At 39.5% G+C, this 17,520-nt stretch overlaps 1 protein-coding gene across 9 annotated transcripts in view; it reads right to left on the bottom strand.

The window, feature by feature from the left end:
• Nucleotides 1-17,520, bottom strand: part of MTA3 (metastasis associated 1 family member 3) — a 180,495-nt gene that overhangs the window by 50,074 nt on the left and 112,901 nt on the right. For 7 of the 9 annotated variants that reach the window (XR_010136144.1, XM_024241869.3, XM_054545334.2 and 4 more), the window contains 3 exon segments: nucleotides 10,288-10,362; nucleotides 8,294-8,352; nucleotides 1,882-2,006 (listed from right to left, as the gene is read on the bottom strand). Coding sequence is in view for 8 of the 9 variants with exons in the window: in XM_024241869.3 (XP_024097637.1) it covers nucleotides 1,882-2,006; nucleotides 8,294-8,352; nucleotides 10,288-10,362 (259 nt within the window). In the remaining variant the exon portion in view is untranslated. 9 annotated transcript variants of the gene reach the window in all.

Below are 17,520 nucleotides of genomic sequence, written 5' to 3' on the forward strand. Positions count from 1 at the left end.
TAGGCTTTCATTTATACAAATAAATATTTTATACAAATGAAAGCCTAAAAGCCTTTCCTCCTATAATTTAGAACTAATAAGTCATTTTTTAAGACATAAATTTTAAAAATCTTAAACATTAAGCTATGAATCTATTTTGAATTCTAAATATAAAATTTCACTTAAAACATACATTTTACGTAAACTAATCATGCACATCATTTTAATAACTGTCAATAAATGCCTTTCTCCTTAAATAACTCAAATTCAATTGGAAAGTAGGTATCATTTAATAAATAGAAAACATCACGTTCTATCTCTCTATAAGGATAAATCTTATATTAAGATACATATTATCATGGAGATTAGTAATACATGAGTCTAAAGTAAATATTATAAAATAAAAATAGCTTATTCATCATGCACACATAAAAATAACAGAATAATCATTTAAGGGGATATATGTGAGTGTGAAAGGGGTTTGCAAGTTAAATTTTTTTTTTTTTGGGGGGGGAGACAAAGTTTTGCTCTGTCACCCAGGTTGGAGTGCAATGGCGCAATCTCGGCTCATTGCAACCTCTGCCTCCTGGGTTCAAGCTATTCTCCTGCCTCAGCCTCCCGAGTAGCTGGGATTACAGGTGCACGCCACCATGCCTGGCTAATTTTTGGTATTTTTAGTAGAGACGGGGTTTCACCATGTTGGCCAGGCTGGTCTCGAACTCCTGACCTCAGGTGATTCACCCGCCTCGGCCTCCCAAAGTGCTGGGATTACAGGCATGAGCCACCGCACCCTGCCTGCAAGTTAAAATTAAGACAGGTTAAGCCACTACCATTTGTCTGCAGGATTCTTTTCATTTTCATTTAAATATACATGAACTTCAAAATCCAAAAATTCCCAATTCAAGGTATTTATGATGCTATCCATGTAAAAGCCTGACCTAAAGAATCTTAATTTTCCACAAATTGCTTCCCTTTGTGCTCCCATGCTGCAAAAAAAAATGGTTAAACACATCCCCATGTACCATTTCTACAAATTCAGCAACTTGGCTCACACCTTCCTTGGGATCAATCAATGCAATCGTACTCACAGCTGTCCCTCATTCCTATATCCTTCCTGGAGGCAGTAGGCTACATGTACTCTCAAAGAGCTACTAAGAACCCAAAATGGGGCACCAAGTAGGTTTTCAATAAACATTCTTTTCCTTCCCTCTCCCATCCCAGGCTACCTTAACTGGAAGGAAACATAGATGATAATATCACCAATGCCCCATTAAGATATTGTATCCTTGCTTGAGATTTAAAATAAACACAAAAAGTCTATCAACTACCTAACGGTTCACTTCACCAACCCCATTTAACACCCTGGGCAAATAAAATACTGCCACCATAGATAAATACAGTGGGATCCTGAAGCCAAAAGCAAGTATCATAGAATAGCATTTCCCAAACTGGTGCACTGAGGGAACATGGTCTGAGGATTATATACAGTAGCTTATCCACACAGAGGCCTTTCCTACAGAATTACTTGGAGCTTTAGTTTGTCAAAGTATACTGAGAAACTCCAAAGGGGAATTTGGTATGCATCGTGGGAACACAGTTTCTGCAAAGCTAATACAACTCTAAACACAACTCAGCAAACACTGCTATGGAATAATCAACAAACCACAAGAGTACATCAAAGGAAATCCAGTGCCTAACTTGAGTGTGTGTTACGTAATAAGGATTCAATAAACAGTCCCTCTGTTCCAGGCAGAAGGTAAGGAGAGGCATCTACTCATTTAGAGGAGACACACTTCTGCCTTCCAAGGTACACTGTACTGACCTCAGGCACTTCCCAGACACTCACACCCCATGAGCCAGAACAGTTCCCGATGCTTAACTGACCTGCTAGAGAAAACTTACCATAGCAGCTCTCACAGGCTCTCCCTAAAAGAGGATTCTGAGGCTGGAACGTGGTCCCCACAGCTCCATTCACAGCACCAGGCTTCCCATTACTAGTGGATATTTGGTTGGGATTTGGTTTGCTGCTTTCAATGAAATTAAAATAAGGTGATAAAATGATTTGTACAATAAGGCAAAAAGCTCTATATCATTACTGATTTATCTCCACTATTTAATAAATATAAACAAACATTTTAAAATGTGTGGTGAAGAAGAAATAAACTGGTAAAAGCAAGGTGTTAAATGAACTCACACTACTCATCTTTATAAAACAAGTCTATGAAAAAAGGAATCGCTTATACCTGACATTCATGAAGTAAATAATGTCCCATCTCTTTTCTGGTCCGAATACAATTTCCTTAGAACATCCTCTGACACTTTTTTTTTTTTTTTTTTTTTGAGACAGAGTCTCGCTCTGTTGCCCAGGCTGGAGTGCAGTGGCATGATCTCAGCTCACTGCAACCTCCGTCTCCCGGGTTCAAGCAATTCTCCTGTCTCAGCCTCCCTAGTAGCTGGGATTACAGGCGCCCGCCACCACGCCCAGCTAATTTTTTGCGTTTTTAGTAGAGACGGGGTTTCACCGTGTTAGCCAAGATGGTCTTGATCTCCTGACCTCGTGGTCTGCCTGCCTCAGCCTCCCAAAGTGCTGGGATTACAGGCGTGAGCCACTGCGCCCGGCCCCTCTGACACTTTTGAAAGAGACAAGTTACCGTTTATAAATTCTCCCGAGAAAATAATTATTTGGATCAAACAAATTAAGTGAAAGGCAACATGGTTGTGTTTCGAGAAAGCCACTCTTCAGTTCCTGCTGCTGGTGTGGGGGCTGCTGGCTACTGTACTCCAGCTCTCCAGGGAGCTGCACAGAAGTCACATGCTTAGCAGATGCTGTGGGGTCAACAGGGCCCATCTCTAGGTCACTTAGGACTTCAGGAGCTTCTGGCCACTCATGATGACCACTCCGATTACATCTGAAATTTTATCAGGAATATTACATAGCATTTTAAGTTTTAAAAACCAATAAAGGTATTTGGAGGTTTTCCTTTTTAAGACAGTATTTTTTAAGAGGAGAAAAGAGAGGCAGGAGGATGACTTGAAGCCAGGAGTTCAGAGACCAGCCTGGGCAACACAGTGAGACTCTGTCTCTACAAAAACAAAAATAAAAATTACCCAGGCATAGGGGCATGCGCCTGTAGTCCCAGCTACTCAGAAGGCTAGGGTGGGAGGATCAATCACTTGAGCCCAGGAGTTAGAGGCTGCAGTGAGCCATGATCATGCCACTGTACTCCACTCCAGGCTGGGCAACAGAGGGAGACCTTTCTTTTGAGGAGCAGGGAGGGGAAGAGACATCTACCAGAAGTCTATATGCAAATTTCACAAAGACCAAGTCAACAGAGCCATTAATTCCTTAGAAACATGTAGCCCAGATTATCTTGGTATTTCCCGGGCAAACAAGGCTAACTTTTCCCCATGTACGGTAGGCTAACTCCCCCGCTGCTTATAAACTCTGCCCCAGAACACTGCACAGGTACACATAGTATGTTCTCAATAAATTCATAATTCATTTAACATATATTTGTTCAGTGCCTAATAAATAAAAGTCTCTGACCTCAAGGAGCTTTCATTCTCGATACTTTTTGTGTTTATTTGCTAAAAAGAAAATAAGCAAAATAAATCAGTAAATTATTTATCGGAAATGAATGCTGAACGGCTAAATGCAGATTATATGCTGTCTTCCCATATCTACTGATGCAATGAGACCTCACAACTATCAAGACAGCTGAAAAAGCCTGGTTTGTAAAGCTGGTCTGGCCTGACAGCAAAGACCCTACTTAAGATTTCCTTTTGGTATTGTTATTACAACTATCAGGTGACACTCCCACCACTGCTACCAGAAGAAATCATTGCACTGTGTGCACTGAGATCTCTATTCTATAAAATAGGACTATTATTTACACTTCTAACCTGTGTCAGCAATGTATGTATGTTAAAAACAAATTGGTTTTTATTTTTTATTTATATATTTTATTTTTTTTGAGACTCCAGGCTAGAGTGCAATGGCACGATCTTGGCTCACTGCAACCTCCACCTCCCAGGTTCAAGTGATTCTCCTGCCTCAGCCTCCTGAGGAGCTGGGATTACAGGCGCCTGCCACCACGCCTGCCTAATTTTTACATTTTTAGTAGAGACGGGGTTTCACCATGTTGGCCAGGCTGGTCTCGAACTCCTGGCCTCAGGTGATCTGCCCGCCTCAGCCTCCCAAAGTGCTGGGATTACAGGCGTGAGCCACCATGCCCAGCCTATTTATTTTTTGAGATGGAGTTTCACTCTTTCGCCCAGGCTGGAGTGCAGTGGTGGGATCTCAGCTCACTGCAACCTCCGCCCCCAGCAGGTTCAAGTGATTCTCCTGCCTCAGCCTCCCAAGTAGCTGAGATTACAGGCTCCCGCCACCATACCCAGCTAATTTTTGTATTTTTAGTAGAGATAGGGTTTCACCATGTTGGCCAGGTTTGTCTCAAATTCCTGACCTCAGGTGATCCACCCACCTCTGCCTCCCAAAGTGCTGGGATTACAGGCATAAGTCACTGTGCCCAGCCAACAAATTGGTTTTTAAAAAACATTTTTCTTTTTTTTTGAGAGAGGGTCTCACTCTGTCACCCAGGCTGGTGTGTAGTGATGTGATCACCACTCACTACAGTCTTGACCTCCTGGGCTCAGGTGATACTCCCACTTCAGCCTCCCAAGTAGCTGGGGCTGCAGGTGTGTGCCAACATGGCTGGCTCTTTTTTTTTTTTTTTTTTTCGGTAGATACAGGGACTCTATGTTACCCAGGCTGGTCTTGAATTCCTGGCTCAAGGGATCATTCCACCTCAACTTCTCAACAGGTGTGAGCCACCATGCCTGGCCTTTAATTTTTTTTTTTTTTTTTTGAGGCAGGGTCACCCAGGCTGGAGTGCAGTGGCATGACCATGGCTCATTGCAGCCTCAACCTCTCAGGCTCAGGTCATCCTCCCACCTCAGCCTCCCAAGTAGCTGGGACTACAGTCACACGCCACCATGCCTGGTTATAAAATAGATAATTATAAAAATGTATTATTTATTATCTACTTAATTTTTTTAGAGACAGGGTCTCACTCTGTTGCCCAGACTAGAGTGCGGTGGCATGATCACAACTCACTGCAGCATCAAACCCCCAGGCTCAAGCAATCCTCCTACCTCAGCCTCCCAAGTAACTGGGTCTACAGGCATTTGCCACCATGTCTGGATAATTTTTAAATTTTTTTGTAGAGGCGAGGTCTATTTTGTGCAGACTGATCTCAAACTCGTGGCTTCAAGCGGTCTTCCTGCCTCAGCCTCCCAAGGTGCTGTTATTACAGGCATGAGCCACTGCACCTGGCCCTAAAACATATTTTAAATCAGATAGAAGGTGTTTCTCTTCTTACAGTTTTCAGCTGAAACTATACTAAGTGAAAAGTGGCGATTAAGAATGACTAGCATTTTCAATAATATACAATATTCCTTTTTTAAAAAATCTACGATATATAGATAGAACTGATTTCCCCTTGGAGTCAAATGACTGGCCAGAGGTTTACCAGAAATATGAAAATTTCTGATATTTAACCCAGGGCTATATGTGTGTTGAAAAAGAGCTAATACAAATGTACAGTTGAGCTGCCTTAAAAAAGAATGAGAGCAAAGTTCATTGCTCAACTGAATCTAGAACGTTATTTGATTGAATACATCACTCGTCTTAATGATAATAATCACAAAAGGAAAACAAGTGTGCCAAGACTGCATATAGACATGTGAATCACATAAAATATGTTCCACAAAACCAGGTACCTATAGATTAATTCCCAGGGGACAAATGATTGATGTCATTGTGACAATCTGTGACTGTAAGCAAACATTTTTAATGTTTTAAAAGACACATTATATGAAATTGCCTTTCCTTTTATCTAATGCTCAAACCTTCCCTCACTCCCCTCATCTGTGCTCCAGATTCCAGCCCTCCTGCCCTCTAGAGAACATTGTACACTCCCTCTCTCATCTGCTTGTACCTCCTTGGCTCATATGCAGCAGTGCTCACCATGCCAATAAGATCACCAATGATCTCCATGTTATTAAATTCCTTGGCTATTTCCCACCAGCATCCAACACTGTTAAATCTCTCTCCCCCTCCCTGAAACATACTCCTCTCTTAGCTTCTGTGATACCATACTCACCTAGCTATCCTTTTTTAGCTAACATATTCTATCTGATCTATAAATACTGGATTTATTCAAGGCTAAGTCAAGGCCCTTTTCTTATTGCTCTCCCTCAGAAATCTTATCTATGGCTTCAAATATAATTACTGTATGCTGATGAAGCTCAAATATGTATCTCTAGTCCAGACCTTCCCACACTGAGTTTAAGACCAATACATCCAGTATTTGGTGACAGCATATTGAACAACTCTTTTCTGATAAACTCAAAATGACCTAACCTAATTCTCTGCCACAGTTTCTGAGCTTAACAAATAGCATGACAACCCACTTCACTGTGTCAGAAACCTAGGATTCACACTTGACACCCCCGCCCGCCATAAAAGTCAGTCACCTCCAAATATCACACCATTTCCAGAGCTACTACTCTAGGTCAAGCTGGTGTTATCTTTCCTCTCCAAGAACTTCATAACTGGTCCTCCTGCATCTACTCTTAGTCCTCTTTCTCAAACCATTTCCCAACATACAGCAGGTGATCTTAAAGTGCTAACCTGACCATGACTCTTCATTGTTTAAAATCAACTTCCACTGTTCATGAGAACTCCTGGGTAACATAGGGAGACACTGTCTCTATAAAAAATAAATTAGTCGGGTGTGGTGGTGCGTGCCTATAGTCCCAGTTACTTGGGGGGCTGAGGTGGGAGGATCACTTGAGCCCGGGAGGTTGAGGCTGCAGTGAGCCATGATTGCACCATTGCACTTAAACCATGGTGACAGAGCAAGACCCCATCTCACAAAACAAAAACAAAAATCAAGCAAAATTTTATTCACAAAACAAGCAGTAGGTCAGATTTGGCTTGTGACTATAGTTTGTTGATCCCTGACTTAGATTACATTGACTCCAAAGTCAACATAAAGCCAAATGGAAACAATTATCTGGGTTACTTGGTCAAAACTAGTTAAATGTATTATTTCATGGTGGCAGCACTTTGAAGTATAAGAAAGCTGGTATGCTTGCTTTCGAAAATCTAAGACACACGAGTTGCAACAGTATTTTATTTGAGAAGTGGCTCTTTTATAAATTAATCATACAAAACATATAATTTAGAAGGAATTAGAAACCACTCTGCAGATGGGCTATTACAGTTCTTAGTAAAAATTACAGACTGTAAAAATTACATGTTCTTAAAATTAAAACAGAGTTATATGTCTTATGGTAAAAGATCAATATGAAAGATTACAACTCATTGTCTATGACGCCTCCTATATGTATATAAAAACATGTATTATACAAAATATCAAAATTCCAGAAACAAAAGGCTAGTTATTAAACAACTGTAAATAGGTTGAAGAGGGAGAAAAGGCTTGGAGCAGCACATAGAACTGTGCAATAAATTTCATTTTAATCCTAAAAGAATCTAGGATAGAACAACATACACGTGGTGCTTAATAAACCAATTCTTCCTGAACAAATGAATAAGCAAACTCTGAAAATCTCAACAAAAGGATACAGTAACACATTTCTTTCAAATTTTTTGCAGAAACAAGGTCCCCCAAAGTGCTGGGATTATAGGCATGAGCTACCATACACAGCCTCATTTAAAACAAAGCAAATGGAAAAAAAAAAATTGGCATTCATTTTGAGATGACAATGATTTCTGAATTCAAAGGATAATAATGATAGAATACTAGACAAACAAAATAATCAAAACCTCTCCATTATTTATCACACATTTACCAAATATGGTTCTAACTGCCATTAGAACCAAGAAAACAATGTAAAATCCTCAACCAAATAAACAACAAACCTCCAAAGAGCAGTACGCATTACCCAAACAAAATCTATAGTTTGAAAAGCCGCTAGCTTTCTGAAACACATTTGCTTCAAATAATACAGCATTTCATAGGTTTTCTGACACTTTCCCTGCAGCTTTGATTTGATAAAAGTGTAGTACATAGTACATTTCTTCCTCTAGTCTTTAGGTTAGTCTATTTGAGGTTTCTCTCACTGGCTCCTTTTTATTGTAGTGGTATAATAGTAAGTCTCATGCTTTGTAGAAGAAGAAAGATACACAAAAGTTCAAATTTTGCTGAAACTGAACAAAATGACATATTCTGCAATGATAAAATTAAGACCATAACAAATATTTTAAAAGATTTCAATTACTTACTAAGTTGGGATATATACTTGTTTCAGTTTACTCTCAGCTTCTGCTGCTTTTAGACGTTTCTAATTCAAAAGATGAATAAAACATTTTACATGCAATGCCTAATTATTACTACTGTTCACTGTCTTAAAAATTCACAAGAAAATACGTATTAAAGTGTAATTCAAAAATTACAATTTTAAGATAAGCTTTTCTTTCATATGCATATTCTTAAACTGGAATAATGTCTAAGAAAAGTCACTAGATTCTGTGGTACACAACTTTAAGTATTAATACCATTTTAGGCATAGGTTTAAAAAAAATAAAGCAATGAGCAACTCCATTTTCCATTTCTCTATGAGTGAATAAACAGGACCTTTAAAAAGTAACCATTTTTACTTTTCAAATTTAGTTTCTACTTTATTACTTATTTGCCTTTCTAGAAGAAAACACACACACACACTCTCACTCTCTCTCTCTCTCTGCTTTTAGAAAAATATTCAGAGATTATTTGTTTCCAAAATCCAGGCAAGAGGAGTGACTGTGGCTATTCTAAGTAGAAGTAAATAAGCATTTATTCCCAAATGTTGGGAGATATGCATTAAACTTTAAACCTCAGCTGAACTCACATAATATTCTACTGGAACCAATTAGGAGCCATATGTAGGGAAAGGAATGGGAAGGAGATTATATAATCAAATCCAGACACTGACCAACATGATAATGCAGGCAAATAGAGAAGTAAAGTAACATATGGTTGATGTCCAAAAATAAGACAAACCAGAATATAAGGCTATCTTCTATTTTCCCAATGAGGAGAAAACAGAAATACTTAGGGGGATAACTTGAAACTTTTAGAACAGAGTTGAATTTTTGGAAAGAATATTATCTATTTTTCAACCATCCTTGATACCACCATCTCCATCTTTAGAAACTCTTTTTTAATAATATAGGTTTCCAGACTACATGGTTTTGATCTATACCTAAGTTGTTTATAATAAGCACTTTTTGAATTATATTGATACTGGAAATTTTTCAACAAGCCATGAGTATCTATTCACTATTTGTGACCTCAGTAATTCACCATGGTATTTTTGTTTTCAATTTTTATTTATTTTTAGAGACAGGGTCTTGTTATGTTGCCCAGGCTGGACATGAACTCCTGGGCTGAGCAATCCTCCTGCCTTGGCCTCCCAAAATGCTGGGAATATAGGTGCACACCACCACACCCAGCTCACTATGATATTTTAAAAAGTGATTCATAAAATGTTTTTTATAGCATCTAATACTTGCCACTGTATAACCTACATATATAGGAAAAATAATGTCTGTGTTAAATATATTTGCCTCTTTATCAGTTCTAATATGTGCCTATACAAATATAACACAAGTATTGACTGATGTCATTTCGGAAAAATGTACCTTTCCCCAGAGGTAATTATTATTCAAAAAATAAGTAATTGAGAGTTACCTGAATTTAGGATATTTGAGAAGGACTCAAAATTAAATTTAAGAAAAAGCTTATGTACAGTACCAAAACACCATACTAGTAAGACTACTACATTTAAGGTCAAGGATTTCAGGGGTATAGCCACACAAATGTCATGTAAAGAGGTTTCAGAAGATCTTTAAAAACATATCAAATTATATGGCTGATGACATTGGTCTAAATTCTCAATTCTTCATAAAAATAACTTGTTCAAGAGGTTTCTGTTAGCATCACATCTTTTATCACTGCCATGAACTACAAAGAGATGAAGTATCAGTCAAATGCAAGGAAAATAATGCCTTTCTAGTGGTATCTCTCCAAAATATTTATCATAATTCATGAGAAGCCAAGGAAATATTAAGATTAAAATCTTAAATAATATCCTAAAGATATGAAATCATGTAGTTTAAAGTAGTCTGGAAAAAGTAAGGTAAACAAATTTAAAATTAGTACATCTCTAAAAAATATTAAAATATAAACAAAGTTCACTTTAATGCAACCATATTGGTAGCAATATGAAAAAAATTACCTGTTGCACATATCTGTCAGTAGTTTTCCACATGTAATAATATTCAATGATGCTAGTCAATGATTTCCAAGGAAGCTGAAAAAAAATCAACGTATCATCTATGTTAACATATAATAAAATGAGATGAAAATAAGCTACTATAGAAAGTGCTTTCCTTAAAAACCACTTTTTTTTTTTTTTTTTTTTTGAGATAGACTGTCACTTTGTTGCCCAGGCTAAAGTGCAGTGGTACGATGTCAGCTCACAGCAACCTCCGCTTCCTGGGTTCAGGCAATTCTGCGTAGCCTCCCAAGCAGCGGGGATTAGAAGCACATGCCACCATGCCCGGCTAATTTTTTGTATTTTTAGTAGAGACAAGGTTTCACCATGTTGGTCAGGCTGGTCTGGAACTCCTAACCTCAGGTGATCTGCCCGCCTCGGCCTCCCAAAGTGCTGAGATTTCAGGTGCGAGCCATCACACCTAGCCCTTAAATACCATTTCTTTAAAATAATGAAGCAAATATTCATATGGAAGATTCATTCTAGAATATTTGAGAAATTTAAAATTAATCCTTAGCAAACGGTACCGCAAACAAGTCATATTCAGTATGGAATGTGAATACAACACATTCCATTTCTCATTCCGTTTATAAATTTTACTAAAAATTATAAACATCATAACTGATAACACTTCTTTCTCTTTTTATTTAAGAGACAGGCTCACCCAGGCTGCAGTGCAGTGGCATGATCATAGCTCACTGCAGTCTCAACCTCCCAGGCTCTAGTGATCCTCCTGCCTCAGCCTCCTCAGCTGGGACTATAGGTGCGACACCATGCCCGGCTAATTTTTTTTTATTTTTTGTACAGTTGGGGTCTCCCTATGTTGCCCAGGCTGGTCTTGAACAACTAGGTTCAAGCAATCCTTCCACCTCAGCCTCCCAAAGTCCTAGGATCACAGATGAGCCACCGTGACCAGCCCTGATAACACTTCATGACTTACTTGGGAAAGTTCTCAAGCTACAGGTGGGGCTGCAGCACTATTTTAGAAAACAGCATTTAAACAGCTTTAGTCTGAGTTATTTCAGCTTCCAAAGATGGCAGCTATGACTGTGTGTCATTTGTTCTCTGCAAATCCTTGAAAGAAGCATTGAGGAAGACAGGAGAGACAGTCTAGTCTTGAATCGCTGATGCCACCCCTCTCCCATCCCCTGCCAGAGGCCTTGCAGTGCCAGAGTCTGTGCATATGGGGGAAGAACATCACAGTGACTAGGGGAATTTATATTGAACTTAGTGCTGCCCTGTGACAGCAGAGAATAAATCCATGCTGGGGTCAGCCAGTAGCTGTGCAGGGAGGGAGAATCCGTACCAGACCTAGCCAGAGGGTAATCACTTATCCCATCGGTTGGAACTTGAGTTTCTCAACAAGCCTCGTGACCATGGGCTGAAGTGCTCTGAGGACCTAGGTAAACTTGGAAGAAAGCCTAGGTACACAAGGACTTCAACTCCTAAACAACTCCTAGTGCTGGGCTGGACTCAGAGTCAGAGGACTTCGGGTGGCATGTGACCTAGGGAGACACCCAGGGTGGCTAAAGGAGTGATTGCACCACCCCTCCCCCAAACCTAGGTAGTACAGCTCAGGGGCAAAAATGTCTTCTTCCTTCTGCTTAAGGGATGGAAACTGAAGAGTAAAGAGGACTTTGTCTTGCATCTTGGATACCTGCTCAGCCACAGCAGGATAGGGCACCAGGCAGAGTCGTGAGGCCCCCATTCCAGGCCCTAGCTCCTATACACATTTCTAGACACCATCTGGACAAAACGGAACCTGCTGCCTTAAAGGAAGGACCCAGTCCCTACAAGATTCATCAGCTGCTGACTAAAGAGCCCATGGGCCCCGAGTAACCAGCAGCAATGCCTGGGTAGTACACCATGGGCCTTGGGCTCTGCAATGTGCTGTCTACAGGTGTGACCCAGCACATTCCCAGCTATAGGTGGCTATGGTGAAAGTCTTCTTCTGTTTAAGAAGATGGAAAAGTAAAGGGATGTTGTTGTTTTGCACCTTAGTTACCACTCAGCCACAGTGGGGTAGAGGAATAAGCAGGCTTTTGGGGTCCTCAGGTTCAGGCCTCAGCTCCTGAACAGAATTTCTGGACCTGCCTTGGGCCAGAGGGGAGCCCAGTGCCCTGAAGGGTGATCCCAGGCCAGGCAGCATTCCCCACCAGCTGACTGAAATGAAGAGCCCGTGGGCTTTAAGTGTACATTGGAGGTGGCCTGGCAGAACTACCCCCACCCCCAATAGTGGCTGGGTGTTGGTGTCCACAGGGAGGCCCCTCTGCCTGTGGAAAGGGGAAGGAAAAGCAGGAAGGATTTTATATTGTGGTTTGAGTCTCAGCTTAGTCACTGCAGAACAGAACATCAGGCAAATTTCTAAGGTTTCTGACTCCAATCCCTGGTTCTCAGACAGCATCTCTGGACTCACCGGGGCCTGGAGGAACTCACTACCCTGAAGGGAAGGACACAAACCTGTCTCACTTTGCCACCTGCTGATTGTGGAGCCCTAGGGCCTTGAGCGAGCATAGGTGGTAGCAAGTGAGCAGTTACGGCAGGCATGACCCAGCACAGCCCCAGTGGTGGTAGCCACAAGAGTGCTTGTGTCACCACACCCCAGTTCCAGGTAGCGAGAGGGAGAGGGAGAGGGAGAGGGAGAGACACTGCTTCTTCGAGAGAAAGGGAAAAGAACAAGAGTCTGTCTGGTAATCCAGAGAATTCCGGATCTAATCTGAGACTACCAAGGGAGTACTTTGAGTCTTCAAAAACCACAGTGATATTGGGCTTGAGGTCCAAGTCCTTTAGAAAGCCTTTTCAAGAAGGACGGACACAAACAAGCCCAGACTGTGAAGACTACAATAAATATCTAACTCTTCAATGCTCAGACACTAACGAACATCTACAAGCATCATCCAGGAAAACATGACCTCACCAAACAAAGTAAGTCAGGAGGGACCAATGCTGGATAAACAGAGACATGTGACCTTTCAGACAGATAATTCAAAATAGCTAGCTGAGCACAGTGGCTCATGCCTGTAATCCCAGCACTTTGGGAGGCTGTGGCAGGAGGATCACGTAAGGCCAGGAGTTCGAGACCAGCCTGGCCAACGTGGCGAAACCCTGTATCTACTAAAAATACTAAAAAATTAGCCAGGCATAGTGATGCATGTCTGTAATTGCAGCCACTTGGGAGGCTGAGGCACGAGAATTGCTTGAACCTGGGAGGTGGAGGTTGCAGTGAGCCGAGATCACACCATTGCACTCCAGCCTGGGTGACGGAACAAGATTCTGTCTCAAAAAAAAAAAAAAGAATTCAAGATAGCTGTTTTGAGGAAACTCAAAAAAATTCAAGATAACAGACAGAAGGAATTCGGAATTCTGTCAGACAAATTTAACAAAGAGATTGAAATAAAAAGAATCAAGCAGAAATTCTAGAGTTGAAAATGCAACTAACATGCTGAAAAAATGCATCAGAGTCACTTAATAGTGGAACTAATTAAGCAGAAGAAAGAATTATTGAGCCTGAAGACAGGCTATTTGAAAATACCCAGTCAGAGGAGAGAAAAAAGCAAAGAACAAAAACAATGAAGCCTGCCTATAGGATCTAGAAAATAGCCTTGAAAGAGCAAATCTAAGAGTTATTGGCCTTAAAGAAGAGGTAGAGAAAGAGGGGCAGGAAGGTTATTCAAAGGGATAATATTAGAGAACTTCCCAAACCTGGAGAAAAATATTAACATCAATATTCAATAAGGTTGTAATCAAACTCCCAAAGGTCAAAGATAAAGAAAGAACCTCAAAAGCAACAAGAGAGCAAAAACAAATAACTTATAATGGAGCTCCAATACGTTTGGCAGCAGACTTCTCAATGGAAACCTTACAGGCCAGGAGAGAGTGGCACGACATATTTAAAGTGCTGAAGGAAAAGACCTTTACCCAAGAATAGTATATCCAGTGAAAATATCCTTCAAACGCGATGGAGAAATAAAGACTTCCTGACAAACAAAAGCTGAAGGATTTCATCAACACTAGACCTGTCCAATAAGAAGTGCTAAAGGGAGTTCTTTAATCAGGAAAAAATAGATGTTGGTGAGCAAGAGGAAATCATCTGAAGGTACAAAACCTGCTGGTAATAGTAAGTACACAGAAAAACACATCGAGTATTATAACACTGTAATTGTGGTATGTAAACTACACTTGTCTTAAGCAGAAAGCCTAAATGATGAACCAATAAAAAAAAAAATAACTACAACTTTCCAAAACATAGTACAATAAGACACAGAATCAACAAAAAGTTAAAAAGGGGAATGAAGTTAAAATGCAGTTTTCTAATTAACAGGTTTTGGGGTGTGTGTGTGTGTGTGTGTGTGTGATGTTCTAAGAGGTGATTATTACATATTGCATGCCTGTATCAAAGTATTTCATATGCCGGGGTGTGGTGGCTCACGCCTGTAATCCTAGCACTTTGGGAGGCCGAGGCAGGCAGATCACAAGGTCAGGAGATCGAGCCCATCCTGGCCAACATGGTGAAACCCCGTCTCTACTAAAAATACAAAAATTAGCTGGGGCTGGTGGCGTGCGCCTGTAATCTCAGCACTTTGGGAGGCCGAGGCGGGCGGATTGCTTGAGACCAGGAGTTCAAGACCAGCCTGGCCAACATAGTGAAACCCCATCTCTACTAAAAATAAAAAAATTAGCTGGGCATGGTGGTGCGTGCCTGTAGTCCCAGCTACTTGGGAGGCTGAGGCAGGAGAATCACTTGAACCTGGGAGGTGGAAGTTGCAGTGAGCAGAGATTGCGCCACTGCACTCTAGCTTGGGCAACAGAGTGAGACTTTGTCTCAATAAATAAATTAATAAAATAAATAAAAATATAAAAATTAGCTGGGGCTGGTGGCGTGTGCCTGTAGTCCCAGCTACTCGGGAGGCTGAGGCAGAAGAATCACTTGAACTCGGCAGGCGGAGGTTGCGCCACTGCACTCCAGCCTGGTGACAGAGAGACTCCGTCTCCAAAAAAAAAAATTAAAATTAAAAAATTTCACATACCGCATAATTATATACACTACTATGAACCCGCAAAAACTAAAAATAAAAATTAAAAAAAGAAAAAAATGTTTAAAAAGAAAATGGCTAAGAATTACTCAAAATTAATGGAAAACAAAAAAACAGCTCTAGGATGCTCAGAGAATTACAAATAGAATAATTACAAAGAAAAACACACTCAGTCACATTGTGGAAGTAAAAATGCTAAAAACCAAAAGTAGACAGAAAATTTTGAAGACAAAGAAAAAGAAACATCACATCATAGGAACTTCTCATCAGAAACTAAGTACATCAGATAGAGAGACAGCTTTACAGTACTGAAAAAGAAAAGGAAAAAAGTGAATTATATAAAAAATGAAATATGTTTTAAGTAACAGCAGAGTTTTTCAAGCAAAGCTGAATTCATCGTTGTACTGCCATTAAGTGCTTATATTGGAAGAAAGGTTTCAAATAAATGATGCAAGCTTCAATCTTTTTGTTTGTTTGTTTAACTGAGATAGTGTAATGCTATGCTGCCCAGGCTGGAGTGCAGTAGCTATTCACAGGCATGGTCATAGCATGCTGCAGCCTCAAAATCCCAGGCTCAAGTGATCCTCTCGCTTCAGCTTCTCAAGCTCCCAAGTAGCTGGGACTACAGGGTGTGTAGCCCTAAGCTTCAATCATAAGAAGATACTAGGAAAAAAAAAGCAATTAAGTCCAAAGCAATGTAAAGGAAAGAAGTAATAAAGACACAAGCAGAAATCAATGAAACAGAAAATAGAGCAAAGTCAATCAAACCAAAAGCTGGGTTTTTTTCTTTTTTTTTTTTTTTTGCAAAGTTCAACAACACTGATAAACTCCTAGCCAGACTGATCAAGAAAAAAGAAGAAAAAAAAAAAAGACACAAATTATCGGTATCAGGAACGAGAGAGTAGATGTAAATACAGATCCATGCTACAGACCATGAAAGGATAACATGAGAATATTCTAAACTCCTATTATAAACATCTTTATAATAGTAAACTAGACAACTCAAGATAAAACGGACAAATCCTTTGGAAGACAAACTACCAAACTCACTCCAGAAGAAAGAGGTAACAATAAAAGACCTGTATCTATTAAACAAAATGACTTCACAGTTTTAAAACCTTCCAAAAAGAGATGACTTCACTAGTGAACTCAACCAAACATTTAAGGAATAAGTCTACACAAACAGTTCCAGAAAACAGAAAAGAGAATACTTCCCAACTCATTCTAAGTAGCCATCATTAGCCTGAAATAAAACCAAAAATACTACAAGGAAATCAAAAGATCTGTATTAATCATTAACATAGATTCAAAACAACGTGTTCCACACAATAAATGTATATTAAGTCTTAGTTTGTCAATTTAAAAAGATAAATTTCAAAAACACAGATGCAAACATCCTTAACAAAATACTGGGAAATCAAATTCAGCACTGTATTAAAACAAACCTCATGACCAAGTGGAACTGATAGCCAGGTACACTGGTTGTTTTCAACAATCATAAATTAATCAATGTTATTCACCATATCAAAAGACAAAGAGATAAACATTCCATAATCACAATTGATGCATAAAACACATCTTACAAAATTCAACATCATTCATGATTTTTTAAAAAACTCTCAAAAAATAAGAATAGAGAGGAACTTGCTCATCATTAAAAGATACATACAAAAACAAAACAAATTATAGTTGATCTCACATGTAATAGTAAAAAAAAGAATGAATTTCCCCTAAGAACAGGAACAAGGAAAGGATGTTGCTCTTATCACTTCTTTTGAACACTGTATTGGAAATACTAGCCAGTGCAATAAAGCAAAAATAAATAAATAAATTAAAATAAAAGGCATAGAGATGGGAAATAAAAACAAAAACTGCCCTTTATGTGCAGACAGCATGACTGTCTATGTAGAAAGTCCCAAAGAATCTACCAAAAAAACTGACTGTAACTACTGCAAGAGATTCACAAGGCTGCAGAGTACAAGGTGGATATATAAAAGCTGCAGATTAGGAGAGAATGTTACAAAAAAAAAAAAAAAACACTTGAATGCAAAATACATAACAAACTCTCAAAATCAACAAACAAAAAAAAGCTCACTTTTAAAATAAGCAGAAGATTTTGAAAAACATTTCACATCAAGGACATATGATGGGCAATGAAACA

This window comes from Pongo abelii, chromosome 12 (assembly GCF_028885655.2).
Source record: "Pongo abelii isolate AG06213 chromosome 12, NHGRI_mPonAbe1-v2.0_pri, whole genome shotgun sequence".
Classification (NCBI taxonomy): domain Eukaryota; kingdom Metazoa; phylum Chordata; class Mammalia; order Primates; family Hominidae; genus Pongo; species Pongo abelii.